Source organism: Chaetodon trifascialis, chromosome 8 (assembly GCF_039877785.1).
Source record: "Chaetodon trifascialis isolate fChaTrf1 chromosome 8, fChaTrf1.hap1, whole genome shotgun sequence".
Lineage (NCBI taxonomy): Eukaryota > Metazoa > Chordata > Actinopteri > Chaetodontiformes > Chaetodontidae > Chaetodon > Chaetodon trifascialis.
The window spans coordinates 18,515,438-18,542,836 of NC_092063.1; the positions used below are offsets into that span (position 1 = coordinate 18,515,438).

The window sequence follows — 27,399 nt, forward strand, 5'->3', positions numbered from 1 at the left end:
AAACTTATGCCAAGAAACAGTCTGCTCAGCAGAGCATAACTAATAATGTTGAGGTTTTTCAGTCAGTGTTTCCTTAACTTTAGCTGAACCTCTAACATATGTGTTGGATACAAAAATGAGAGATGGCACAACAAGTGTTTTATCAATATTACTAACCTCAATAGTCTACTAGATTTGAATGATTTCAGTTGCAGTGTTTGATGCAGTTTCATATGTGGCATTACAAAATTAAAAACTGATCCCCTATTTTTTTCTAGGAACTCAACAAGTAAGATGTCCTCAGCTAAGGGAATATCTATTGGCATTGATCTGGGCACCACCTATTCTTGTGTTGGGGTTTTCCAGCATGGTAAAGTGGAGATCATTGCCAACGATCAAGGCAACAGGACCACTCCTAGCTATGTGGCCTTTACCGACACAGAGAGACTCATTGGAGATGCTGCCAAGAACCAGGTTGCCATGAACCCCACCAACACAATCTTTGACGCCAAACGGCTCATCGGGAGAAAGTTTAACGACCCCATTGTCCAGTCTGACATGAAACTCTGGCCTTTCAAGGTGATCAGTGATAATGGAAAGCCCAAAGTCCAGGTGGAGTATAAAGGGGAGATTAAGACCTTCTACCCAGAGGAAATCTCCTCTATGGTCCTGGTTAAAATGAAGGAAATTGCTGAGGCCTACCTGGGACAGAGGGTGTCAAATGCAGTCATCACAGTTCCAGCTTATTTTAATGACTCCCAGAGGCAAGCCACCAAGGATGCTGGGGTGATCTCTGGACTGAATGTTCTGAGGATCATCAACGAGCCAACAGCAGCAGCCATTGCCTACGGTCTGGATAAAGGCAAAAGAGGAGAGCGCAACGTACTCATCTTTGATCTTGGCGGAGGCACCTTTGACGTGTCCATCCTGACCATTGAGGATGGCATCTTTGAGGTGAAAGCCACTGCAGGAGACACACACCTTGGCGGGGAGGACTTTGACAACCGGATGGTCAATCACTTTGTAGAGGAATTTAAAAGAAAACACAAGAAAGACATCAGCCAAAATAAGAGAGCAGTGAGGAGGCTGCGTACAGCTTGTGAGAGAGCCAAGAGGACCCTGTCCTCCAGCACCCAGGCCAGCATTGAGATCGACTCTCTGTTTGAGGGCATTGACTTCTACACCTCAATCACAAGGGCACGCTTTGAAGAGCTCAACTCAGAGCTCTTCAGGGGAACACTGGAGCCAGTTGAGAAGGCCCTGCAAGATGCTAAGCTGGATAAGTCCAAGATCCAGGAAATTGTCCTGGTTGGTGGCTCCACAAGAATTCCCAAAATTCAGAAGCTCTTGCAAGACTTTTTTAATGGCAGAGAGCTGAACAAGAGCATCAACCCAGATGAAGCTGTGGCCTATGGTGCAGCAGTCCAGGCTGCTATCCTCATGGGTGACACCTCTGAGAACGTCCAAGATCTGCTGCTGCTGGACGTGGCTCCCCTGTCTCTGGGCATTGAGACTGCAGGTGGGGTTATGACACCTCTAATCAAACGAAACACCACCATCCCCTCCAAGCAGACCCAGATCTTCTCCACATATTCAGACAATCAGCCAGGTGTGCTGATTCAGGTGTATGAGGGTGAGAGAGCCATGACCAAGGACAACAACCTCCTGGGCAAGTTTGAGCTCACAGGTATCCCTCCTGCTCCCCGAGGTGTACCGCAGGTGGAGGTAACTTTCGACATCGACGCCAATGGCATTCTGAATGTGTCTGCCGTCGACAAAAGCACTGGCAAAGAAAACAAAATCACCATCACCAATGACAAGGGCCGCCTCAGCAAAGAGGAAATTGAGCGGATGGTGCAGGACTCTGAAAAGTACAAAGCTGAGGATGACATGCAGAGGGAGAAGATAGCAGCAAAGAACTCACTGGAGTCATACTGCTACCACATGAAGAGTAGTGTCGAGGATGAGAATATGAAAGGAAAGATTAGCGAAGAGGACAAAAAGATGGTCATTGACAAGTGCAACCAGGCGATCTCCTGGCTGGAGAACAACCAGCTGGCAGAGAAAGACGAGTATGAGCATCAGCAGAAAGAACTAGAGAAAGTGTGCAAGCCGATTGTGACCAAGTTGTACCAGGGAGCAGCACCATCAGGAAGCTGCGGCAGCCAGGCAGGGGGCAGCTCCACAGGCCCCACTATTGAAGAAGTGGACTAAAACCATGGGCGTCAGCATTTTGTTTACATAAATACTTTGGCCGTATCACTGTTGGTTGATAGCAAAACTGGAATTTCACATTTTTGTTTTTTTCTTAACGTCATAATTAAAATGGTTAAAAAATACAACTCTCTTTAATCTTTAAAAATTCTTCTTGTAATACGCAAAGCAGAATTTACAGATGATTTTGATGATAAATGTTCAGTTTTTCACTCCAATAATCAACGAATCATATTTTTGTCACTGTGCAATAAAACATTACATTAAACACAATAAGACAACAGCTTTCTCCAATCTGAAACTCTGTGTCTGTTTATTTTTGTGACTCTTCTAATTAGACTACCAATTTATCTATTTATCTTAATTTAGAACAGATTTAATGCTTTTTCCTTTTGTGATTCTGGCCAGAAAATTATTTCAGGGAATCATTAACTAACTTGGTAACGATGCTTGATTGCTACATTTCTACCTTTCCTACTTAGCTACCTTTGTGTTTTATGAATTTGGCAAATCTCTTTGACCGTGGTGTCAAAAGAAAACAAACAATGTTCAGAATAACATATCCTGCCTATTAATGCCAGAAAGCTCATCATCAAGATGAATAGTTAAATTTAATCAAATGTAGCTTCTGTGTCTTTGTGTTTTAGCTTCATTGTACATACTGGCAAAGTCTCAAGCATGTTTTCCTGACTTAAGCCCGTTATGCTTAGACAGACTCCAGAGAGCCTTCATAGCAATAAATAGTAACAGAGAGAAAGCATGGGTTGATAACAGTGGTGGAATGGAACTAGGTCCATTTACTCAAGTGCTGGTCTTAATTGCAGTTTTGAGGTACTTGTATTTTACTTAAGCATTCCACTTGTCTGCTCATTTCTACTTATACTCCACTACCTTCATTAGACCTATCATCTACTTTGTAAATTAAAGGTTCTGCACACCCACTCAAATGTTTTCAGTTACTCTGGCTGATTGGCTCTCTTGTCAGGTGTAGGTTAGGTGGAGGCATGCTGGGAATTAGGGGATGTATGATGGCATGTATGATGGCAACATTAGTGAAAAAAATTGAGGGTGTACTATGGGTGTGCAGGGGCTTAAGTTTTACACATCTGTAATCATAACAAATTAAAAGATATACAACTGAGAGGGTCCATGCTAGATAATGAGTTTTTACTTGTAACACTTCATACATTATTCTGATTATAGTAATAATAATATTAATAATAATAAGTACTTCATTGATTCCAGCACTGTACTGCTATAAATGACTGACGATGGACAATATAAGAAAAAAAAAAGAAAAGAAAATAAAGAGGCAAAAATCGAAGCAGCAAACCAGAGGTATCTTTTATTAATTTTATCTTCTACTTCCTCGTTAAAACCTGGCGCATACATTACCCACAATGCAACTCGACCGCCGACAGTTCAGCGGGGATACGGGTTTGTTATGCTAGCAGCGGCTAGCTTGTGTAGCCTCAAGCAGAGATGAGGAGTGGGCTACAGAGGTTTGCTGAGCTCACTTCTTTCTATGTCCACACGCACAGATTTATGTCATTTTCAAAGTTGACGTCTTTAAAACATTTATCAGAGTCTACGCAGCTCCTTCTGGAACCATGAAATACTTTAATACAACTTGTTTTTAAAATAAAGCAGTAAATGTTAGTACTAATACACACCTGTAAACAGGTGTAAACGTGTAAAATCAGTGAGGTTCTTCTGCAGGTGATTTTTTGTATCTTACTTTTATTTTACTCTGTGGTACTACTTCTCCTCGACTAAAGCAAGGGAGCACTTCTTCCGCCACTGATTATCACCAAATGACAATCTTCAGTGGCTCGTTGAACGTGTTGTTCACTGAAGGATCCACTAGGTGGCGATCTTAGTTGGCGTCAGCAACACATGACTGTAGTAAACACACTAGAGGACTCAAAGCTACCTGTTGGATCGCACTTTGTAGTCGCTTCATAAAAACAACTATAATTTCGGTATACTCCTAAAATTACGGTAACATCCCATCTTTCTGGGCCTTCACTTGACTGCTGAACGTCCACGTTAACATTAATCCCTACAAATAATAAAGAGTAATGAAATGGTCTAATTTTAATTTAAGGTTCTGTAAGATGTCTTTGCACGTCATGTCGCTGTGTCCGTGCACTTCTTCTGTAGTATTTCTCCATCTGCCAATGTGCAAAAAATCCTGTAGTCATGGGAATAGCAAAAGGATCGATTCACACGTTGTGCTCAGTGCTGGTTCTACTTTTTACTCCAGATATCCTGTAAGACTCAGAATGTGAAGCTCATTGTCTGTGCAGCTCAGCATGCTCCCATGATGATCGAGATTCCAATATGCTAAATAATTACCCTTTTCAATCAGGAAATCGAGGGTTGATGAAACACCTGAGATATTGCTCTTCTCTCCTCATCAGCCCATCCTCTCAGTCTGATTAGAGGGAGTGGTTCAATAATGCGCCAGCCTCCGCCAGCAGCCAAAGAGTTAATCTGTCGAGCCTGTTGTTGAACGCACCATCCAACCGGGCTGTGTCGCTAAGGGAAGACAAGCTACTTGTGGAGAAGCAACAGATCCCCAGCTGCAAAACAAGCCCACATCTGGCACCTGAGCCGAGCGTTTTTACAAGAGGAGGACCTGGAAGAATAATCTCAGTGCGTGATTACATGCGCGGCCGGATCAACCTGAGGCGTCCTCGTCCTGTGTGGAGGAGAGAAAAGTTGTCAGGAGTAGTTGGGGATTTTGGCGTTGCAGAATTTGCCGAAGATTTGTGAAAAGGGGATGAGGAGTGACACATTACGTCAGGTTAAGTGGTTCATCCTGTAGGTCCGTGCTACCGTGCGTAATTAGCTTTTTTTTGTTAATTGGAAACAACCTCGTGTTCAGGGGCGGGGAATAAGTGCAACATCTGGAGGCATCAATTCAAGTCACATTTTGCAATCTATTAAGAACACAGTGAGGCTCACTGACCGCCTGTGTTTTGTTGCGGAACCAGACAGAGTTTAGTAACAGGTGGTTTTTATTGAGCGTCTCACTCCGGCTGTCTGGACCATCAGGCTGTTATTTCTGGAGAAATGAGACACATAGGTCATTGTAAGACTTGGGGTCTAAAATGAGGGCGCACTTGGCGTTGATTTTCTGATTTTTTAGTTGTCTTTTTTTTTTTTTTGGACTCCAGTTTGTAACGGAGTGGCGAGCAGCCAGAAGACCCCTGCGTCTCAATGATAAGCTCGGTGTGTGTTTCGTCTTACCGGGGGCGCAAGTCGGGCAACAAACCTCCGTCTAAATCATGTCTGAAGGAGGAGATGGCCAGAGGGGAAGACTCGGACAAAATTATCATCAACGTGGGCGGCACTCGACATGAAACCTACAAGAGCACCCTGAGGACCCTGCCGGGGACACGCCTGGCATGGCTGGCAGACCCGGACACGCAGGTCAGCTCTGACTCGGACGCTGCGCCCCCGAGTGCCACCGAGTTCTTCTTCGACAGACACCCCGGCATCTTCGCCTACGTGCTGAACTACTACCGAACCGGCAAGCTGCACTGCCCGGCAGACGTCTGCGGGCCGCTCTTCGAGGAGGAGCTGGCGTTTTGGGGGATTGACGAGACCGACGTGGAGCCGTGCTGCTGGATGACCTACCGGCAACACCGAGACGCGGAGGAGGCCCTGGATATATTTGAACCGCCGGACCCGGATGACACCGATGACGACCGAGAGATACCGAGACGGTTCGGCATCGAGGACTGTCCCGACAGGTCGAGGGGCTGCTGCGAAGTTTGGCAGCCGAAGGTCTGGGCCTTGTTTGACGACCCGTACTCGTCCAGAGCAGCCAGGGTGAGTTCACCAGGTGTTCTCTCTTTCTAAAGGGCAGCAAGATGTCAGTGTGACCATAAAGCCTTAAAAGTGATTTTCCACGTTGGTGGGGGGGGGGGGGGGGGGGGGGGGGCACACACGTTGTCTTAATCAACAGGTGTCCCCACGAGGATCAGCCAATCAGGCAGCTGCAGCTCCAGCTCCAGGTACAGCTGAGTGTGTGTGTGTGTGTGTGTGTGTGTGTGTGTGTGTGTGTGTGTGTGTGTGTGTGTGTGTGTAAGCTATCAGGGTTTGTATTTACACTCTCACATCCAGGCTTTCATTGTTTACACCGCACAGTCGGGGTTTGTCTGGACCAGATGTTTCAGTCCAGCTCGCCCCTGTCTCACTGTTGTCTGAAGGGTCAATTTCAATTTACTCCATTTCACCAGGATCATTCACTCAATATCAGTACTGCCTACTGAGTCCTCCAGGGTACACAAGATCAACACAGGACACAATAAAACAATAAAACATCAGCAACAGCCTGCCAGTCGAGTGTGCTGGTGTTCACATTTCACTTTATTCCTCAGTGGCCTCAAATGTTTTATGGTTTAAAATCCACCAAGTCAAAAACTCCTGTATATGAGCGTTGCCAGTAATCCTACTTTTCATGCATTTCACAATAATATCTGCGGTTTTTCATTCTGGCAACACCAACATCCATGTGACTGTTAAAGTCCAAGTACTCACTGGATTTCCTTGAATATGAAACATTTCTGGGAAGTTTTTGGCAGGTTGAGTTGATGCTCGATGAGGTTCTTCGTCTGGATGGTGTTTTTTATTATTTTTTTTCCAGGGACATGTCTGCTCTCTGGCCACATTCACATTTTCACATCTGTTCCACTGACTGCGTTGCCAGGAACAGACGTGGACTTGCCCACACACCAACCAGAGATTGAACATCCTTAAAAGAGAAGATTGATGAACATCCTCGGTGTTACTCTGCTAATGTTTTAAACAACAGTTTAGAGGAAAATCTCACACCAAACATTTGCTTGTTTGTTTGAGTTGGTCACTTCTACAAAAGCAGTAGCGTTCTGTTTGTGAGTGTAACTCAGAACCACAAACACACACATGACTGATGAGCATGTATCACTGTTGTGGTGAAAGTGATTAATCCACTGAAAGAAAACAGAAATAAATACAAGAGGATACTGTTACCAAACTGTGAGTCCACTTTGGGAAGTGGTTTCCCACCTACAAAATAAACAGGGAAAGGTTAGCATTACAGTGTTTACACATATCCAAAAAGCTGTTGATTTCTAAGTCTTTCATCGTGTTTAAAAGCAGGTGTGTTTCTCCTTCTGACCAGAAATGTGGGTTTTTCTTTTGTGCATGCGTCTCTACCCCAGCCCTGCAAACGTCAGTCCAGGCAGCGCACAGAGCTGACTGCAAACAGGCAAGAGCCAGAGGGTCGCAAACTCAGAACCACGACCGAATGCTCGTATAACCTGAGTAATAAAATGCTAGCTTTGGAACAAGGCCTAATTTGTGATATCCACATGCTGTGTACAAGACTCATATCCAATTCTGAATATGGCCATATTCAGAATAATAGTGGAAAATGAATGAGCATGTAAACATAGTCAGTGTCCTTGTGCACAAAGACAAGTCTGTAAAGGATTTGTTTTCCCTGTTTGCTGTGGAAGAATTTGTCTGCACAGATCCTTGACGTCAACCTCAACCTTTCAGTCCTGATTCTGAGACCGGAGCTCTTGTTTCTTATCATTATTAATGATAAGATTAATTTTTTGTTATTGTTGTGTTGGTACAGTATTATGTGTAAGGTTACAGGAAGCCGTAGTAAACACACACACAGAACATCTTATTAAAAAAGCAAGAAATATACAAAAATATGTTAAGTTTAAATGTATTCCGAAATATTATATTGGATCTGTAGGTTAAGTTGGCCTCACATGCAAACAGTTGTTGGAAGGCAAATTGCTCTGGTAACTCCTTTAATTAATGTTTATAACTGTAAGTAGACAATGGAATCCGGATCGGTATGTAGATCAGTGACGTCTGTCCGATATCTGATGTGGGTTACATCAGTATCGGCACCCGAGTCATTTAAACCCCACAGAGGTCTAACTCCACCCGCCCGCCCTCTGTAGATATAAAGAGCTCCTTCTAAGGAGACAAAATGATTCTTTTTCTCAGGTGAATATAGATTTATGAATGCATAATTCTGAACATTATGTCACATTTCTGCTAATAGGTCCCCTAAGTCTTACACACTGGTCTTTTAATTCCCTTTTTCATATATATATATATATATATTCAAGGCTCTCTCTAGACAACTTAATGTTTCTGTCAGTCATATGAATAAGCAGTTTTTTCAGTCTAGGTTATGAAATCGTGCCAAAATGCTGAAAATAGAGAAAATGCTGTTTCATGGCGAAAATACAGTGATGCTGAAGTGTTCCCACACATCCTGTTCAAGGTTTGCACTCAAAGGTCCTCAAAACATGAGTGTTTGAAAGGCTGGAGTGTACATCCATATACAGTTAATCACGCAGTGTATTAAACAGAAGAACAGGGTCCAGATACACGTCGAGGAAGGAGAAAAGAGAATCGTCCGTTTGAATCAACATTAAGAATCTCAGTGCCACGTTGATCGAAGCACCGCTGGCTCTTTTTAGCAGATTTCTGGATTTCTTATGTTATTGAAAGATCATTATCGTGACACAGCTTAAGTGTTTTTGACATGTATTCGTGATTTTAGCAGACGCAACCCCACGAAAAAGTTCTCACGATGAACAAGATACACTGCTGTTTGGTTTATCAACAAAAGAAATGTTGCTGTGTCGTAAATTAAAATCAATTTGCTCTCATTTCTTCCACAGGGGATATGAGCCAGCTGTAAGTATTTGAAAGTATGCTATGCCTAATGGATTAGCAACAAAAGCGGCAGAGTGCTTAGTGAAGTAAACGTGAAAGCAAGTATCGAGTGTCATTATAGCAGGAGTTGTCAGGCAAAGGGCCAGCAGCTCTCATCAAAAAGAAAAATACATTTAGTCCAGAAAGAGAGGCTGGTGCTCACCCTCACTTCTGTTTGCCTTATTGTGCAGTTGAATGGTCTATTCAGAGACTCTCGCAGCGTTGCAGAAGTATAGTGTTCTTTTCGCATGCCAGTCTCACTACAGATAGTGTTTATTTTAGCTTCTCGTCCAGGTGGCGTTTGCAGGCTGTCACCGTGGAACAACCGGCGTCTCTGAGTCACAGCTGCCGCCGCGTCGGTGCCATCTGAGGATGACCGCGAAGCCTGCCATGTTTGTCGCGTCTCTCGCCGCGGAATATTTGTAAACGAATCAGATTGGGATCTTTCTGGAAGTATGTAGAAGAATGAGCGCGGGCGGGTACATATTGACCCCGCCATCATGCTCTCGGTCCACTTCCTCTGCAGCCGGTTCATGTATGTTTGCTGTGTGTGCATCGTGAAAGGATGCAGAGGGAATTTTCAGGGACTCACGTTTCCTTTATGGCCTTTTTGTGTCAAAGCGCCTCCACGCTCATCTCAGGTAATGTGATTCTTGAAAGCCGGAGGGATGTTCATCCGTCCATCATTTAAGCCACATCCTCCCCACCATCATCCGAGACTGGAGGTGCAGCTCTCTGAGCGTTGTCTGATAATGGCACCATCACAAATCAAACACATGAGAAGATCACAAAGAGCAGCAACACTCAGTGCAGTCAGGAGGTGTTAGAACAGTCATGGCTCTTGACTCCAGCATAGTAGATCCAGTATGAAACAATGGCTGCGAGATAAAGGTGTTGACCCTCAGCTTTAATTTGAGGGTGTTTTCGTTTACATCAGATGAACTTTGTGTGACTTTTTGCCCTCGTTGGCCAACAACTGTGAGATGGATTGCTATGAAACAAGGAGGAGAGTTGCCAGAATGCGAGAGTAGCCTCAGTCAGACCCATGGTGTGCTCAGTTGCATGTGGAGGCCGTCCTGCAGAGAATAATGTGTCACATCAAATCCATTGATGTTCATTCAGTTTTGGATATTTTCTTATGGAGTTGTTGAAATTTTATTCACCCTTTTATTCATCCACCACCTGATTAGACGCCCTTTCTGATGACAAAATGTACTTGGATCACACAGAATTCAGAAGAATTAACAAAGTACTACTGGCTCCAGAGCTGCTAGCATGGTTGTAGACTCTGCACAGTCCTCCAGTTTTAGGGGACAGACAGTGTTTGTATAAGTTAACCTTAATGTTAACTCCTCATGTTTGATATTTGCTTCTAAGTTCTCTGTTCATGAGGTTTATCACTCAGAGACATCTGCAGACTTTTATCTGTGCTTCGTCAGGAATGGACTGCAGTCATTCTCATATTGTCAAACACACGTTCAGATGGATTGAGGTCAGGTGACTGACTTGGCCAGTCAAAAACATTCCTGTCCTGGCCTTCAAGCCTCCTTGGCTGTTTGTCCTAACTGCTGGGAACAGAGTATTAAAAGGTCGACAATTTCTTCACTCCCAGATAATGTGGAGCGAGCGCTTTCCAGTGCCTCTAAAACTGAAAGTCAGAACGTTAACCTCAGAGTGATTCTTTCACTTTTAAACCAAATAACTGCAGCACAGAGCCAAAACTCTGCAAACATCACTGATCAGGTAGCATTGCTATAGAAATAAACAGGCGGTTCATTTAAATGTTATTTCAGTTTAAACACCTGGAGAACTTCATGACGCTCCTTGTTGTAGCCAACTTTGCTTTGTTACATGTCGCAATAGGTTTGACAGTAACTTTTAACTCAGACCTGATAACTTTATTCAGCCTTCCCTAATGCAATATTTAATGAAGTCCACAGCCATGGTGCCTCTAATTAATCATGCTGTGGTAATGGGCTGCAACTTGTTATCAGTGGTGAGCAATTATAACTGCCTTTCCCACAGAAAAGAGCAACGCATTGTATCCCACATAGAGAAAGAAATCAATCGGTCTTTGTTGTGAGACCAAGGGATAAACAGATGTGAGAGTCTTGAGGGCTGATGCGTATTATCCTAGTCTAGATTTCCAATAACCAGCGTGTTTGGTAATAATAGAAGACTGTTTTTATTGATTGCCATTTACATTCAAACATATCACCTGGATTAGAATGTCATATGAGCCAAGATATTACTGATATTGATGCATGTTAACATCGGGGGGAAAGTCTAACCCTAAGACAAACTAAATCATCTCTCCTCTGTCTTCAGGGGATCATGTCAATATATTTGCTTATGAAGTTTTGCAGAAGAAGTGTCACCACGTCTCCTCAAAACCTCATGTCTGCCTGAAGTGCTGTGGTGAAAACAGTTGATTTTAAAAAAGAAAATATTGGTCAGTATCCTTCAGCGAGTTGCTTTGCTCGTTGCTGATTTTGAAGCTTGTTCTCACACGTCGCATCTTGTCTCAGTGTGACACCCAGCTGATAAATAATAAAGGAGCGTTCTGAGCAGAACCTCTTATTCCTCTGGGCCCGGCGTTCACGCCGCTGACACCTTTCTCTGCTGCTCCGTGAATGGAACACGGGGTTTGATGTTTCACACATCATCAAAGCTGCACAGCCTCGTTAAGGAGACTTTTATAGCGCTGAATTCTCAGTGAAAGAGGGACGTAATCCTGTGTGATTATGGTGGTTGTTTATTCTGCTCGGTTCTAAGCCTGTTTGCTGAAAATAGATCGGTTGTGTTGCTGTGAGATCAGCGATGCATCACAAAGTCTGCACAGAGTTGCAGAGTCTTTTAAAAAATAAATAATTATTACTGAAAATATCATCTTCAACATAAACCAACGAGCAATTATCAGTGATGCGGACTGTTTATATTTTAGCTGCACTTTAACTGGTAATTTTCTGTGATTTTCCCTTTTAAAAAATCCATTTGGTCAAAAAAAGTTGGAAATAATTTGATAGAGAGTATTCAGCTGAATTAATAACTATGAAATAACAGCGTATTCATCAGTGAGGAAGATTGGCCGAGGCAGCAGCTGTTATCAGCTTGAAACCTCAGCAGGGTTGCTGAAAGTGTATTTACATTCCAGAGTGAAAGAAAAACAAAAAGTTCCTCTCTGTTCACTTTAATGCATTTGCAGATTTGAGATCTTTGTCAAATACGTGCAGGCAGTGTTTTTACTGGCCGACTGTTTGGAGAGCGACGAAAGGCTTTGACTGGTGATCAGTTAATATATGCTGGTTATTTTTCTTTATGTTGAGATTTGGCACACACAGGTTTGTCTCGAAGCCGCGGCACAGACAGTGTAACCTCTTCAGGTGAGATCTGTGTTTCCTTTTTACAGTGCATCTCATGGTCTTCATCCCCAGTCTCTGCTCCAAAATGGCCTCAGCTGTCGGCTGTGGATGGCATCATCGTTGTCTTGTACCTGTTGGTCTTGAATTCCTCTCTCTCCATCCTCCTCCTCTTCCTCACTAATATGATGATCTGCTCTGTGTCGGAGGGGTTGCACCTCTGATCTTGTTTTACATCACATTTCAGATCATCACACTTCTTCTGCTTCATGTTTCTGGTTCCACGACATGTGAACGTGATAATGAGTGACTTCTCTCAGCGGACAGGCTTGTTGTTGGACATCAGTCCTCCTCAGGTGTGACGTGTATTCTGAGAAAACGCCACAAGATGCTTCTCCTGCTGGCTTTGCAGCTGCTGACTGCTCAGTGGGCTCGTCGCTGTGCTTCTTGCGTGTGGCGTGTCCGTGTTAGTAACAGAGCGTCATGCTGAACAGCTGGAGGTGATGGTTGTGATGGAACTCCCCAGCTGCTGCACACTGATGCACAGCCTGCTGCCTGTCGTGCACCCTGCCTCACTCCCTCCCGCTCTTGATTTTCCCAGCTGGGGCCGGCCGAACGTCCCTTCGAGGGACCCACGCTCAGTCTGGACACTGACACCTGATGACCTTGGACTGATGTCTTTTTAGCACCAGTGTTTGGTGTTACATTTCCTCAAAGGCCTCACTGTACTCTACTCCTGTAGATGTGGGCCTCAGAGGCTTTGATATCATCTGTATCATCATTCATATAGAACATTATTTCAGCTTTATAGCGTCTTTTCTTTTGTTGTTCTGCTGCAACTTTAGTGTTTTGGTTCACTCTCACTGCTCTCATAGCAACACTCTCAGTGAAAATCCACTGCACACTACCTGCTTAGCACCAAATGGCAAAACAAAAGTAGCAGGTGAGCACAGCGAAATATTTAGCAGCTAAAGAGCCCTCAGGAGTTGGTGGAGAGTGAATATTATATACTTACCCTCACCCAATGGACAGAAACACAACTCTAAATCAATGCTAATGTTACTCAGTCTCTGCTGGATGTGTGCATAGACAGCTGTATGTGAACAGATTCGCTTTTCTGACTCTCTAGGAGGTGACGATTCGTCAGTGTTGTGTTTATAGCTTGTTTCTGATGAAAGCACCCAAAAGTCAGTTACTGCAGGTTCAGGCAAAAGAAGTAATTCCATAGTGTCAAAATCTCTCAATTAAAAGTGAAATTTCACCACTTGAATTTAAGTACATGGTCTCCAGCAGCAGAGGTAGATGGTTCAGTTGTCGTCACATGACGGTCATTGCTGCTCAAGTCAGACTTATGAACGGTAGCTGTCAAACAAATGTAGTTGAATAGATGTTCAAATAATTGTTTCTGAAATGTAGCAGAGTAGCATCAAATGGAAACATGTACATGTGCAACCCAGATTCCAAAAATGTTAAAATAAAATGCAGTCATTTGCAGACAAACTGTGTTTACCGACAAGTTTTACAAAGTGTAGTAATCTCCTTTATACAGTCATGTGTTCACAAAGTGGTGAACCTCTCTCCATCCTCACTTGTGAATGACTGAGCCTTTCCAGGATGCCCCTTTCATACCCAATCATGATGCTATCACCTGTTAACAATGATCCTGTTTACCTGTGGAATGATCCAAACAGGTGTTTTTAGAGTATTCCACATCTTTCCCAGTCTTTATTTACTGTTCGGAATGTGTTGCTGGCATCAAAATTCAGAATTAGCAGATATTTACAAAAATCTGTGAAGCTGATGAGATAAAACATAAAATGAAGTGTCTTGTATGTCGAAAAGGATCAGCAAATGATCACATTCTGTTTTATTCATGTTTTTCACAGCATCACAACTTTTTTGGAATTGTGGTTGTACCTTAAAATTTCACAAAAGTCCAAAATCTAAGAAACAGTTGATCCCCAGTTGGGGAATTTACCATTACAGCTACACAAACAGACACTTAGTGGTAGGAAGTAAGTGGACAGCAATAAGCAGAAAAGATATACAGTAGGCAATTAACAAATATGCTCTATAAATGAAGATATGTTTGAATCAGCTTTTCCCCAGAGCGAGATTGTAGAGCCTTCATTTAGATTCTCAGGAAGTGAAAAACAAAACACTCCGTGTTAACATTCATCTGACCTCATAATGATTCTTGCTTGTATAACAGCCGGCCGACATGGAAACACTCTGTGGTGGCAAAGAGACATTATGGCAATCACTAAGACGCTGTGGCTGTGTTGAAAGTTTCCACTACTGCGCTGTAAACATGAGATTGTGGTCTCCTTTTTGTGTCAGGCCTCAAATAAACCATACAGACACGTTTAAATGCTGCACGATTTATTGAACAAGACACAGACTTGCAGATATGGACACACGCAGACAATGAAGATGCAAACAGCTGGAGAGACAGGCACTTCACTACAAACCCAAAAGTGCTTTGAAACGAGAAGGGGCAGTCATGCAGCCCCCTCAGACACAAACACACACAAGTGTGAGGTTAAGCCGTGTCGTGTTAGTGTTAGACTTTGGTTTTGAACCTTTTGTGAGCAGAGCAAATTGTCCTCGTGTGTGCCAGGACCTCCAGCACCTTCCCTGCGGAGGTGCTCCTGGCCGCAGACACCCAGCTCTGTTTAGTCCTGGGATAAACTGTTTGGCATTTGAGTAAACTGAACTCTGTCAGAGCCTGTCAGGCTCATCACAAGCATCTGAACAGCAGCAGGACTCAGTTTTATTTAATGGCTGCTGGTTTGTTATCAAACTGACTCTCAGTGCAGCAGCGGTTTCTGTGTGATGTGCTGCAAAGTTCGAAAAGTGGGATTGAGAATATCCAAAATGATGAATGTCACTTGGAATGAACATGTGAATAGATGCATGAGCCCAGTATAGAGAGCTGACGATGACACATGCATGTAAACAGTTGAACCTCCTGTAGCCTGCATGTGTTGAGGCTCTCACGGTGAATTAATTTGCGGTAATTCAAGGTCGCTTGTGTTTTGAGTATATAAATTAAGTCTCATAAATGATCACTGTTGTCCTTTTCACAGTCAAACACGATAACCACCTGATACACATTTTGGTATTTAGTCAGGTAGGAGATGCGTAGCTGCCAGATCACCTGAGAACTGACCATCGTCGAGTCCACAGGACAGCAAATGATGTAACATTTTTAAATGCTGCGTTAGGATTGTTTGCAGGGTTTTATTAGTATCAAGCTTGTAAATTCATTCGCTTTTAGTGCTGCAATAAATTATTCAATCACTCATTCTGAGTGTGTTCATCTGTGCTGGAGTGATTTTTTTTTTTCAGTGCAGTGAAAGCAGAACACGCTCCCGGTGATCATTAGCATGACAAAATACTGCTTTCTTTACTTTTCAGAGTGTGTCTGCTATGGTGTGCCACGGTGATTTTCGAATCCCAGGTGTGTCACATACTGTGATCTGTACAACGTGTGCTATGACATTAATTTGATCAGATTTTCTGGACAGGGAATGTACTTCTGTTACTTCAGTCTTTTTCTGCTTTTATTAAGGGCTGTTAAGATGAAGAGATGGTACTGCTTTCTATTTTGAAGTGCCTAATCACATTTTGTTTTCCCGAGTCCATCACCAGCTATCATTCGGCCTGGCTACTGAGCCTTCATCCTGTTTGAATACCAGTCCAACTGTTTTTGTAGAACTTATCAGAAGCTATGACAAAAAAAGTCCCAAAAAGCTGTCATATTTCACAGAATAATGCCTTGGACTGCATCACTCGGATGGAACAATGACAGTGTAAATGTTCTAACCTTGTATTCATTGTATTTGTTCCCTGATATTCTGCCAGACGTGACATCTGGTGGATCGGACAGCTGAATTTCAGAGCTGTCTGAATTCTCCTGTAAAATTCTCACTTGTGCTTCCTGTCAACACCAGAATCACACTGGACCTGCTGCAGAGGTCAGTGTAAAGAATTTGGAGTCAAAATTCAATTAAGTCAAGCTTTTGCTGCACAACCTAACGACGGTTTGGGCTGTGGTGGTGCAACTGGTGGGATGTAGTCATGGTCCCACATGTTGATTACTGCTCTACATATGTCTGACCAGTAACATATCCCTCCTTCTTAAGCAGCTCTTCTTCTGGTGTTTACATCGGGCTCCACTATTCAGGCTATTATTCAGGTTATTATTCAGGTCTGTCAAGTGAAGAAGTGGGACTCAGGAGTCCAGAGAGGGTTGATGAAAAGCCAGGGTCATATTTTATTAATGGACTTTGGAAATTGTCTTGCCGAGGTGCTTCAACAGAGGCTGAACCCTCTGGTTTGATGGAAACCACGATTATCTGGCAGTAACTATATCTGGCTCTTCTTCTTCATCTGTCTGGCTTTCCAGTCAGAAGACATGGATGAGAGGACACAGTAAAGCCATATTTTGTGTCTCTCTCTGTGTGTCACAGAAACTGTGGCCGCATGTTAGGAAGTGCTTAATTTTTAGTAAATGAAGGCTGTAAAACAAATTCAGTGTTACTGAGATGTTCAATTTTCAAATGAAAGTACAAAAAAATCTGTTTCCGTAATGCAGGATTTAATGCGATAAGACATAATTTAACATATAAAATATGATGATGATGATGATGATTACGGATTAAACTAAGCAACTCTGCGTTAAAAGGAAATCTGCTTAGACTTTTAATACTTAAAATAAATTTTTTCTGGCAATACTTCAGTACTTTTACTTGTGCAAAGTGCGTATTTTTAGCAAATTATCTGAGTATTTCCTCCACTATTGGTTGTAAACTGGTAGGGAACTGTAGAAAAATCCTTTTATGTTAACAGTCATTAATCTCAGCCACTGTAACTGGCCAAATTAGTTGCAAATCCACCCGTGTGCATATGTTTCTGTTAGTTTCTATTTAGTTTCTATGCTGTTGGGCTTGTTGTGATACACCCCGTGACTCAGCCCTGTAACACACACACTGCACACAGTTAGCCATGGTGATGTTCAGGGAAACCATGTCCAACAGGGGGAACTCTGAGCTTCTCCAGGGGCAAGGTTGAAGCTCCTTGTCCCGCGGCTCATCTTCTCAGGGGATCTGCGCTGCAAGCGCCTCGGAGCTCTGAAGGGACAAAGCTGAAGGAGATTGTCACGGTAGAAAGCTGCACATTACATGAGTGCACAATAGAGATGTGATAAGATGTGTTTTATACTGTATATTTCCATGCGTGCACTGTCTCAGTTTTTGCTGTCTTGAATATGAGCTGCTATTATTCTAGACTCCATAAACTGTCCAGTTCTTATTTCTTTTGTTTGCTCCGCAATGAATTAGTGCCCCCTTTAGACATTACATGCTTTATTTGTTTTTTCTAATCACAGACCCAAACATTATAAAGCGCAATGATATGTGAGAGGCCCCAGAGGGAGAAAATCATGCATGCAAGGCAGGTACAGGTACATATTTATCCAGCTGGAAGATTAGAAAGGTTGGAGAGTCATTACAATTAATCCAGGCTTTAGTAAACAATAAGGACATATCGGGTATGAGTTAGCACACAGTGTTAACACAAACACAGACAGGCAGGGCCATTGTGCTGGGTCAGGTGAATACCATGCAGCCACATCGTTCAGTTTACCTCCCATGAATTGTAAAAGTGGTTTGACTCACCATTTTGTTTAGGTTTATGTTATTAAGGGACATTGTTTGCGTTATATTGTGCTTGCAGTAGATCACTGAAACATGTCTGATCAACGTAACAACAGGACAGGTGACTGTAAATCTTTCATGACTCAGCTCTCCTTCTTCTTGTGCAATTTGTCACTTCCACTTGTGTTGTTCCTAAATGAACCAAAAACCATGAGACAATTTCCCTCATGATATATTTGATTTTCTTCAAGTCAGTCCGTTCTGTCAGTGTTGGCACCATGTGTGCGCCCCCTGCTGTCCGTGACTGGCCGGTCTCATGCTAATAGAATCACGTTTCTTCTCAGCATGATTCAGTCTCTGTGTTCATGGGAGTAATTGCTTTGAAATTGGGCTGTTTTCTCTGAGAACATTGTCCTGACACTCCTGTGGACGAAGTGCTTCTTCAAATAAAGAAAAAATAAAAACTTCACTCACTAATCTTCTATGTAGAGTGGCCAATGAGTTATTTCCTGGCAGGTAATAGGATGGCATGAAAAAGAACAAAGTAGATTATGTTTGATTTCAAACTTTTCCCATGATTTTTCTTTTGGGGGCGCATGATTGGTTTAAAATGATAATATTTAGATATTGAGATCATACTTGCCTTTTGATGAGACACTCGTTTCTATTGGATTCTAACTAATGAAACACTAATGAACCAGGCAAAACAGCAGCAGACTACTTCTTGTTACTTGGATTACCCTGAAATCTGACTCAAGCATTCATTTCCTCCTCAGGATGAAGTGTAGCTTTGTTGAGCCCAAATTGTCCGAGACTGGTTTACGCATACCTGCTAAACTAATGACATTCCCCTCAGTCTCAGCTGTTTTGTGTAGGAGTTGCTAATCATTAGCACGTGCTAATTAACAAATGCTCATACGCTAACAAGCTAAGATGTGAACACGGTTAACATTATACGTGCTAAACATCAGTATGTTAGCATTTTGAGCATGTTAGCATGCTGATGTTAGCATGTATCTCCAAGCACCATGGTTTGTAAACTTAGCCTAGCATGGACTCTTAGCCCCTTTAAAATATTTTTCAAAGCTGAATAGCAGCTGCTAAAAATCTTCCTATTATGATCTTGTTATGTTATAAAATTATCTATTTAGATATCATTCAGCCTATACTGCAGTGTTTTCTCTCGAACACTGAGCCAATCAGTTCTTCCCACTTTGCTCATTGCTGCATTTATCTAATGTTAGTCAATTTAAGCTCTATATTCTTTCCCATGTGGTAGACTGGCTGTTCCATTTTAAAGAATAATACTGGTATTTGTTAGGGGTAGGTGGGTGAAGGTTTGTCACAGTGGTCCGGGTAGCCCCTTTGTATTATTTGGTATATTGGTGTTGTTTCCCTGCTGGTGTCTGCACACTGCAGTCAGCATAGTTGGAGATAGCTGGCCTCATTTACTCCCCTTCAGATGAAGCTTTTTGCAGCCTTTCATTCTTGTTCATGCTAAATTAACTTCACAGACAATGATCCATCACAGTAAACTTACATCCTTACTTTGATGTTGTCAGACTTTGTCTCATCGTCTTTCTTTGTGCCTTACTTGAGTGTTCACATATCAGGGTGTTTTAGTCTTTAGTATTTTAGTCTTTGCTTACTGTCAATCAGCTGACACTCACTGCCTCCACCAGAAAATGATTCCCCAAAACATGCTGCTTTACAGACATGATTGGCACATCCATGTCTTCTCATTTGTGATGCTGGATAAAAAGAATAATATGATATAATTACTTATGGCATAGATTGAAAAATCTACTGGAGGCACAAGTCATGCAGACAAAGGATTTAATGGAAGATGTTGCATTAAACAATATTTGATGTAATAAAAATAGTACTGATTGCTCATTAATTTGCAGGAAAACATGAAATTGTGTTGATTAATTGTTTCATCTGTCTTATCCAGGGAGTTGCATTTGCCTCTCTCTTCTTCATCCTGGTGTCCATCACCACCTTCTGCCTGGAGACCCACGAAGCCTTCAATGAACTACAGAACCGGACGGAGCTGGTTGTAGTTGGCAATGTCACAAGTGAAGTGGAGAGGAGGGAGATGGTGACCAAGCCCATCCTCACCCTGGTGGAGGGCATCTGTGTGCTGTGGTTCACATTTGAATTCCTGGTGCGTATCATCTGCTGCCCAGACAAGGTGGTTTTCATCAGGAACATGCTCAACATCATTGACTTTGTGGCCATTCTTCCATTCTACCTGGAGATGGGCCTGAGCGGTCTGTCATCCAAAGCCGCCAGCGATGTGCTGGGCTTCCTCCGTGTGGTGCGGTTTGTCCGGATCCTTCGGATCTTCAAGCTGACTCGGCACTTTGTCGGCCTGCGCGTGCTGGGCCACACGCTGAGGGCCAGTGTCAATGAATTCCTCCTTCTCATCATCTTCTTGGCACTGGGTGTGCTCATCTTCGCCACCATGATATACTATGCCGAGCGCATTGGAGCCAAGCCCGATGACCCCACAGGCTCCAACCACACACACTTCAAGAACATCCCCATCAGCTTCTGGTGGGCTGTGGTCACCATGACGACGTTGGGCTACGGAGACATGTACCCACAGACGTGGCTGGGCATGATGGTGGGGGCGCTGTGCGCGCTGGCCGGGGTGTTGACCATTGCCATGCCGGTCCCTGTCATCGTCAATAACTTTGGGATGTACTACTCGCTGGCTATGGCCAAACAGAAGCTGCCGAAAAAGAAGAAGAAGCACAATCCGAACCCAGATGCTCCGACTGACTCGGCCTCGTTTGGGAAATCGGAAACAAACTCCCACAGAGACAGCACTCAGAGCGACACCTGTCCGCTGGCTGTAGAGGAGAGCGTCTGCAGGAACCGCTCAGGTCAGGCCGCAATGCAACATTAAAGGGTCAGTTCACCCTAACGCAGCAAAAACACTTTCTCCATCACCATTTCAGGTACTTAGCCAAGTTTTAACTTCTGATGTTTTAGTTACTCAGAATATTTCACAGACGTCACTGTGAGCAGCTTTCTTTGAAGCTCAATTCTACCATATAAAAATTTTAATTTGTAGATTTGTAGATTTCTCAGCATTGTGAGGAAATCGTGAGTTGTTTGAATTTTTAGATTTTTGTTTTTTTATTTCAAAATTCTGTTCGTCTCCATTGTATTTCTGTCTAAATCTTGTTGCAGTGTGGAATCCCTCAAAAACAAAACTATATGCATGGTAGAATACCAACGAGTGATAAAGTGATTCTTTATAATCTGGGTGAACTGACTCTTCATGTTAATGTTACCGTTTGTGTTTACTCATTAGGTTTTTAATTTAGAAAGATTGTTTTATTTAACCTGCACATTTAATCAATGAAACATTTGTATTTTAGTGGCCCTGAGCCTAAAAGTAACAAACAGCCTGACAGATGAGCTATACTTAGTCATAAAGACAGTAACACACCGGGATCAAATTACTTTTTATAACATCTCAGTCAAATTGAATTTCATCACAGAAAAATACCGATTTTATGCAGTATACATCTGCCTTTGTCTGGGCCCTCAGGGTAGTTTCAGTAAAAGCTTTGGCATTTACGTCGCCATGTGTTTTTGTCTTCCTGTCAGACTCCAAACAGAACGGGGATGCAAATGTGGCCCTTTCAGAAGACGAAGGCTGCAGCCTGACCCAGCCGCTGTCCCCCAGTGAAAAGTGGTCCCTGCGGTGCCCCCGAGGGCGAGACAAGACTAAGAAAGAGGCCACCTGCTTCCTCCTAACCTCCGGAGATCCCAACGTCCATAATGGTAAGTTACATACATAAAGTGCATAATTGAATATACACATTTACTGTTTGTAGTGTTGCATTTTAGCTGTTCTGTGGTTTCAGTTCACTTGGTTTTTTTAGGGGTCAGGTCATTTGTGTTTCTTCCATTGGTGCTCTCTGGGAATTGAACGATGTATTCAAGAAAATCCTGTTAGCTGAGGTTAGGTTTGAGACATAAACTATATGCAACTAGTTCCTGGCAGTTTAACATTTTGGGAAATCTGCTTAATACATCTGAGTTAGGTGAGAAGATTGATGACTCATGTTTGTTATCTAATTATGAAGATATTTGCCTGAAAGAACTTTTCAAGGTCTTGTTTGTTTCACTGTAACAATGTTTGTTGACTATTTTCTGGCCAGAATGATATAAAATGCATAATGCATAAAACTATTCCTTTAAGTTGTTTTTCATTCGTGCATGTCTGTGTTGAGGGTGGCTTTGGTAGCTATAGTGTATAGTGGAGACATCATACTGGAGATTTTTATTTCTTGACCCACTCAAACTAACCTCACATGAACTGTGGACTTCATACAGTATTTATGATTTTGTTCTCTTTTGAGCTGTCAAAAGGTTTAACGAGAGTAAAAGCCCACAGCCAGGCTTGCAGCCCCTGCTGTAATTACACTCAAGAAAACACAGTTGATGGATAGATGAAAAACCGAGGGAAATTTTCACTATACTTACTGTACACTATCTCACCGGTAGTTTGGCAAAACATTTTAAGTTTGGCCTCAGGGTTGTGACAGAGGAATGTTGTTCGCTAGATATTGTTGGAGGATGTCGTTAGCTTAATTAAACAGCTTTATCCTCAGTATAATGTGCATTCTGTTTGAAGTTTTAGAGGCACTGAATCCCACCTTGAACTCTGACACACTCATGGGACTAAATGACGGGATGGTCAAAGTAGAATCTGTCCTCCTCTGGGGACCAAATTTTTTGATAGTCCATCCAATTGTTAGGATATTGTGAGCAGTTTTATTATTTTATGTGATATGATGTATTGGAATTGTTAGGTGTCACAGTGTTAATAAAAATGGTTTACGGGTGACATAAAGTGTTACATTCTACAACATGTGCACTCAGCTTCAGCAACAAACTTTAAACAGGACCAAGATTCTACAGCTATGCTAGCAGCTCTGTGAGGCTGTACTTCAGCAGTGCTTTTCGCTAAATGCTAAGTGAGTAAGCTAATGGCTAACAATGTTAACATGCTGATGTTTAGCAGATGTAATGTTAACCACGTTCACTTGGCCAGTTTAGTGTGATTATTTTTGCAGGTATTGCGAGCATGAGTGTGTTCAAGTCATTTCGTGGCAATCCATCTAACAGTCGCTGAGATATTTCAGTCACAACCAAAGTAACTGATTGACATCCCTAGAGCCATGCTACCAGTCTGGATAAAACAAACCCAGTGCATGTCAGTCTGAGTCTGTGTCTATGTCTGTAATCAATACCACAAGGTTTCAGTTCTCTCATTAAGAAGTGAGAAAATCTCCACTGTATGTACACACTTCTGTTGGAAACTCTCTTGAAATCTCCATCTGACTGAAAGCAGATTTTAGCCATTATTCAGAGGAAAGATTAAAAGGAAATCAATGGAAGAGCTTTTGAAGTACTAATTGCATCATTTATCTGTTTGTGTGCGCTCAGTGAAGGAGCATTTTTTCAATACTCGTCTTCACAGAGCTACGTTAGTGTTAGTAGTAACACAAGGTCCCAAACAACCTGTTGTGTGCAAGTATTTGTCATGTTAAGTTGGATCTTGTAGACATCCAGAATGCTTTGATATACATTAGACTGCAACTTAAACTGCACATTTTTAACATGTACCACCAGTATCCTGTCATTTTGACTCTTTTAAGATCTGAAGCAGGTAACATGGATACAAAGGAGAAGGCGAAGCTCCTTCAATTCTCTCAATTGACATCCGCTGTCAGCCTGCCGTCTCTCTCTGCTTGAATGGCCACTGGATCTCACATCTGAGCTTCCCAAAGTAGCCGAAAGCCCCTTGTGAGAAGAGGCTCTATATTTGGCAGTCATGGATTCATTCCTGACATCCTGAGCACACATCCCACCCAAGTCAACATCCTGACTCCGGTCCACAAACAGCCCAAAACTGAAGGTGCTTTCCTGCAGAACTGCACTTTACCGAGACACATTTTTCTACCAAAGCTCATTAGCACATCACTGTGGAGGAAAAAACAGCACATAAATGGGGCACTTACTACAGCTTGGCTCCTATGAGAGTATATACCCATGCTTTTTTGACAGCCCATTACAAGAAATTGTATTTGGATGTGTTTCCTGAAAGCCTCATCAATCCCTGAATGCGTTGAGTGCGGTAGATTGGTGTAGGTTCAATGGCATGTTGTCATATGCATATGGCAAAAAAAACAGACAACTTCAGTTAAATCTGTCAGATAAAGGAGAAGAAGGACATTTGTGGACGCATAGTAATGCTCATAGCAAATCATCCGCTAATATAAAAGCCTCGCAGTCACAGCTGTGGGAAAGACACAAATACAGAGAAAACACAGATCGACTCAACCAGTTTCACACTCATTTCTTTAATAATACCCTAAATTATCTGGTCAACTTGTGAAATTGCGAAGTGAGATGTCTTCTGATCACAGAGACCAAAAAAATGGAAAGCTGAGTTAAGCCAGAACACCTCAAAACTAATCTTTGAGACAGAGAGAGAGAGAGAGAGAGCGAGAGAGAGAGAGAGAGAGAGAGAGAGAGAGAGAGAGAGAGAGAGAGAGAGAGACACGAGAGAGAGAGACATGAGAGAGAGAGAGAGATGGGAGGGGGGTAATTCAATCCTGAGCCCTGTGTCTGGTGAGTATGTGGATAATGACATCTCAGTCTTTTACAGGGGAAAATCACACATACACAACACATTTCAGTCCATATTACCTGCAGACAATGTTCAAGTATTCAATTGTTATGGCAGAGTCAGAATATATAAAAAAAAATCATGCCTTTGTGATTGCTGCCATTTTGAGTTGGCTAGATGGAGAGAGATTATGTGGCTCTGCTCTTCAGAGCTATGCCCATAGGGGATGGTGCTCGCTTGATTCCAGGGCTACAGGATATATGGTATAGATAATATTTCACCAGAGCAGTATGGCAGGAAACAGAGAAAAGGACAGATGGATGCAGCAGGTCTGAAGATGCTCAGATGTTATCAGTGACAGGAAACGGTCACCCTCTCTGCAGCAGGAACAAAATGCTCGTGGACTTCAAGCAATTAAGGTCATCACAGGGAATCTGTCACAGGGCTCACGCTCGCCGTCACAATTCGTACGTGGAAAAGTAACCACTGTCCTGGTCGAAAGGCACATTGTATTACAATCAGCAGTTCGCTTCCGTACGATGGGTGCAGAATGGTTGTGGCAAACTGTTCAAGTGCTGTAATAGGAAGCAGCAGGCGGATATACAGACAAGCAGAGAAACGGCCTCTGAGCTCAGATGATCGTCCATATTCCCAAGTGACTCCTCCGGATGATCACCACTAATAGGTTTCCATTAACAACATAGGTGGTCTAAGCTGAAGCCTCCTGCTGGTCTATGAAGTTCAGGTCTGCAGGATTTCTCTGTCCGTGGAGTAGAGTTAAAATATTACTGACTCAGAGCCTGAGGAGGCTCGGCAGAGATATTTCATGAGACGATGTGAAAAAAGTCATTTTCTTGGTCTATCGTGCTCATATCATATTTGTAAGTCACCGTGTATGATTGTGTTTCTGTCTTTTGTGTTTCCTAACAGAGAGCTGTAAAGACATCCTCGCCGCCACTGGAAACTACACTCAGCCGGAGGTCACCACGCTGACCTGATGCTGATTGGCCACGAAAAGAAGAAAGAGCCTGAATTTGTGGCAGAGCACATGCTGTGCAGAGCTTCAGCTCTCGTCACTGCTTTCTTTTCCTTCCTGAGTTCACTGCAGACCGGATTCTTTTTATTCAAGACAAGATTTTTTTTGTCTCTGTCATACATTCAAATCCCTGTCGTACAAAAAATCGGTTACACAGCAGATTTATCATATTTACACTAATTTACATGTTACAAAGCATTTTGCATGTTTTGCATGATCTAGCATTGTATGTTGTTCAAAAGTGACTACTATTTATATGCTTGTCATCTAGTCATCGCTTGACTTAAAGGCCCTGACAATGTATTTTCTCAATTAGCTTTGTGTTATGATTGATATGACAGGATGGTTTCCGTCCAAATGTATCACAAATTTTAACTGAATTGCGAAAGGAAATGTGAATGAATGCTTGTTTCCATTCAGTACCGTTACACGATTATTAGGAGTTGGTTCAGCGAGAGTAAGCAGTAGGTGGCGCCAATTCTCAAGAAAACCATAATACCAGTGCAGAAGAAGAAGGTGCAACAAGATGACATTAAGATGTCTTTAAAGAGTGCCAGTTGAACCTCAAACAATGAAACAAAATGTAAAAATTGAGGAATTTTTTTGTAAACGTTCCTGTTTCAGTCAACCTTTTCTAACAGGTTCTTCAAAAAGGACATAAAAATATGCTGATAAAAACTTACAGGGTCAAACACAAACACGCTGTTTTCTGCTAATGTTGATCCATCAACTCAAAATGATCTCATATTCCAGATTTCTGTTTGCTTTTTTCTCTGCGCTCTTCTCACTGATTTCAAGTGGGTGGGGCTCCATTGGAAAGAGGCAGTGTCATGTGTTTACAGGGTCCAATCAGGATTTAGCAACTCTTGAATCAGACTTTGGCGACAGCTGGTGGGTTGTTACTGCCACTGTCAATCAGATCTGATCAGACCACACCCACGCAGTCATCATGAGGCAGATTGGCTTCAATAAATAATAACTAACTTACTAGTTATTGGTCAGCCTTGACTCTTACTTGTTTAGTCACAATAATTTAACGTTAGAGAGGAGCCTGTTTTAACTGTCTGTCGATGCCTTTGCATTCGTTATCATGACTCATTATTTTTTTGAGTAGCATCCACTGCTTGTAAATATGGGTTTATCCAGCAAAACAGTTACTGTGAACTAGGATTAGATGAAAACTTGAAATCGTTGTTTGATCCTCTTCAAAACAGACCCTGAGTTCTTTGTTGGTCATCCAGTCTCTCCCTTCTGTCGTGCCACTGCTCTTTAACACTGGCCACAGAGACAACATACAGATACTTTGTTGAGACACAGCGTGGTATGAATGCTGCTCAGGCAACACATTGTTTGTAAATCCTTGTACAATAAGAGAGTTTAACAAAAGAAAAAAAAATGAATGGAGCAGTATTGTCTTTTACATTAGGTGTATACAATTGATGCATCACTACTGGTTGACTTTGGACCAAATGTAGACTCTTAGATTACGTGGTAGATTTTCAGTACCATCCTTAGTAAAAAATGCAGACAGTGCAATGCCATCAGTTCCACTTGTGCCTCATGTTTAGTAATGGAGCTTAAATGTGCAGTAATGTAATTAGATTTATTCCTTAACACTTCTGGTTGTGTCAGATCTGTTGAAACCCTGTTACATGTTTCCATGGATAGAAGAAGAGGAGGAGGAGGAGGAGGAGGAGGAGGAGGAGGAGGAGAAGGAGGAGTGCCGTTTCTTTCACTTGTGACTTATAATAT

At 42.5% G+C, this 27,399-nt stretch overlaps 2 protein-coding genes across 2 annotated transcripts; both read left to right on the forward strand.

Annotated features, from left to right (window-relative positions):
• Positions 1-268: 268 nt before the first annotated feature.
• Positions 269-2,218, forward strand: hspa1b (heat shock protein family A (Hsp70) member 1B). Its single transcript, XM_070969491.1, has one exon. It carries the CDS (start codon positions 274-276, stop codon positions 2,191-2,193), a length of 1,920 nt encoding a protein of 639 aa, XP_070825592.1. The 5' UTR covers positions 269-273; the 3' UTR covers positions 2,194-2,218.
• Positions 2,219-4,706: 2,488 nt separating this feature from the next.
• On the forward strand, positions 4,707-27,026 carry kcnc4 (potassium voltage-gated channel, Shaw-related subfamily, member 4). Its single transcript, XM_070969405.1, has 4 exons — positions 4,707-6,033; positions 19,908-20,844; positions 21,578-21,754; positions 25,542-27,026. Exons 1-4 carry the CDS (start codon positions 5,419-5,421, stop codon positions 25,607-25,609), a joined length of 1,797 nt encoding a protein of 598 aa, XP_070825506.1. The 5' UTR covers positions 4,707-5,418; the 3' UTR covers positions 25,610-27,026.
• Positions 27,027-27,399: the final 373 nt, after the last annotated feature.

Excerpts from the sequence above, each read along its gene's own strand:
- hspa1b (XM_070969491.1), top strand. The coding sequence starts at position 274 with ATGTCCTCAGCTAAGGGAATATCTATTGGCATTGATCTGGGCACCACC.
- kcnc4 (XM_070969405.1), top strand. The coding sequence starts at position 5,419 with ATGATAAGCTCGGTGTGTGTTTCGTCTTACCGGGGGCGCAAGTCGGGC. Across the intron at positions 6,034-19,907 it reads ACTCGTCCAGAGCAGCCAGG|GGAGTTGCATTTGCCTCTCT; the intron begins GTGAGTTCACCA and ends TGTCTTATCCAG. Across the intron at positions 21,755-25,541 it reads AGATCCCAACGTCCATAATG|AGAGCTGTAAAGACATCCTC; the intron begins GTAAGTTACATA and ends GTTTCCTAACAG.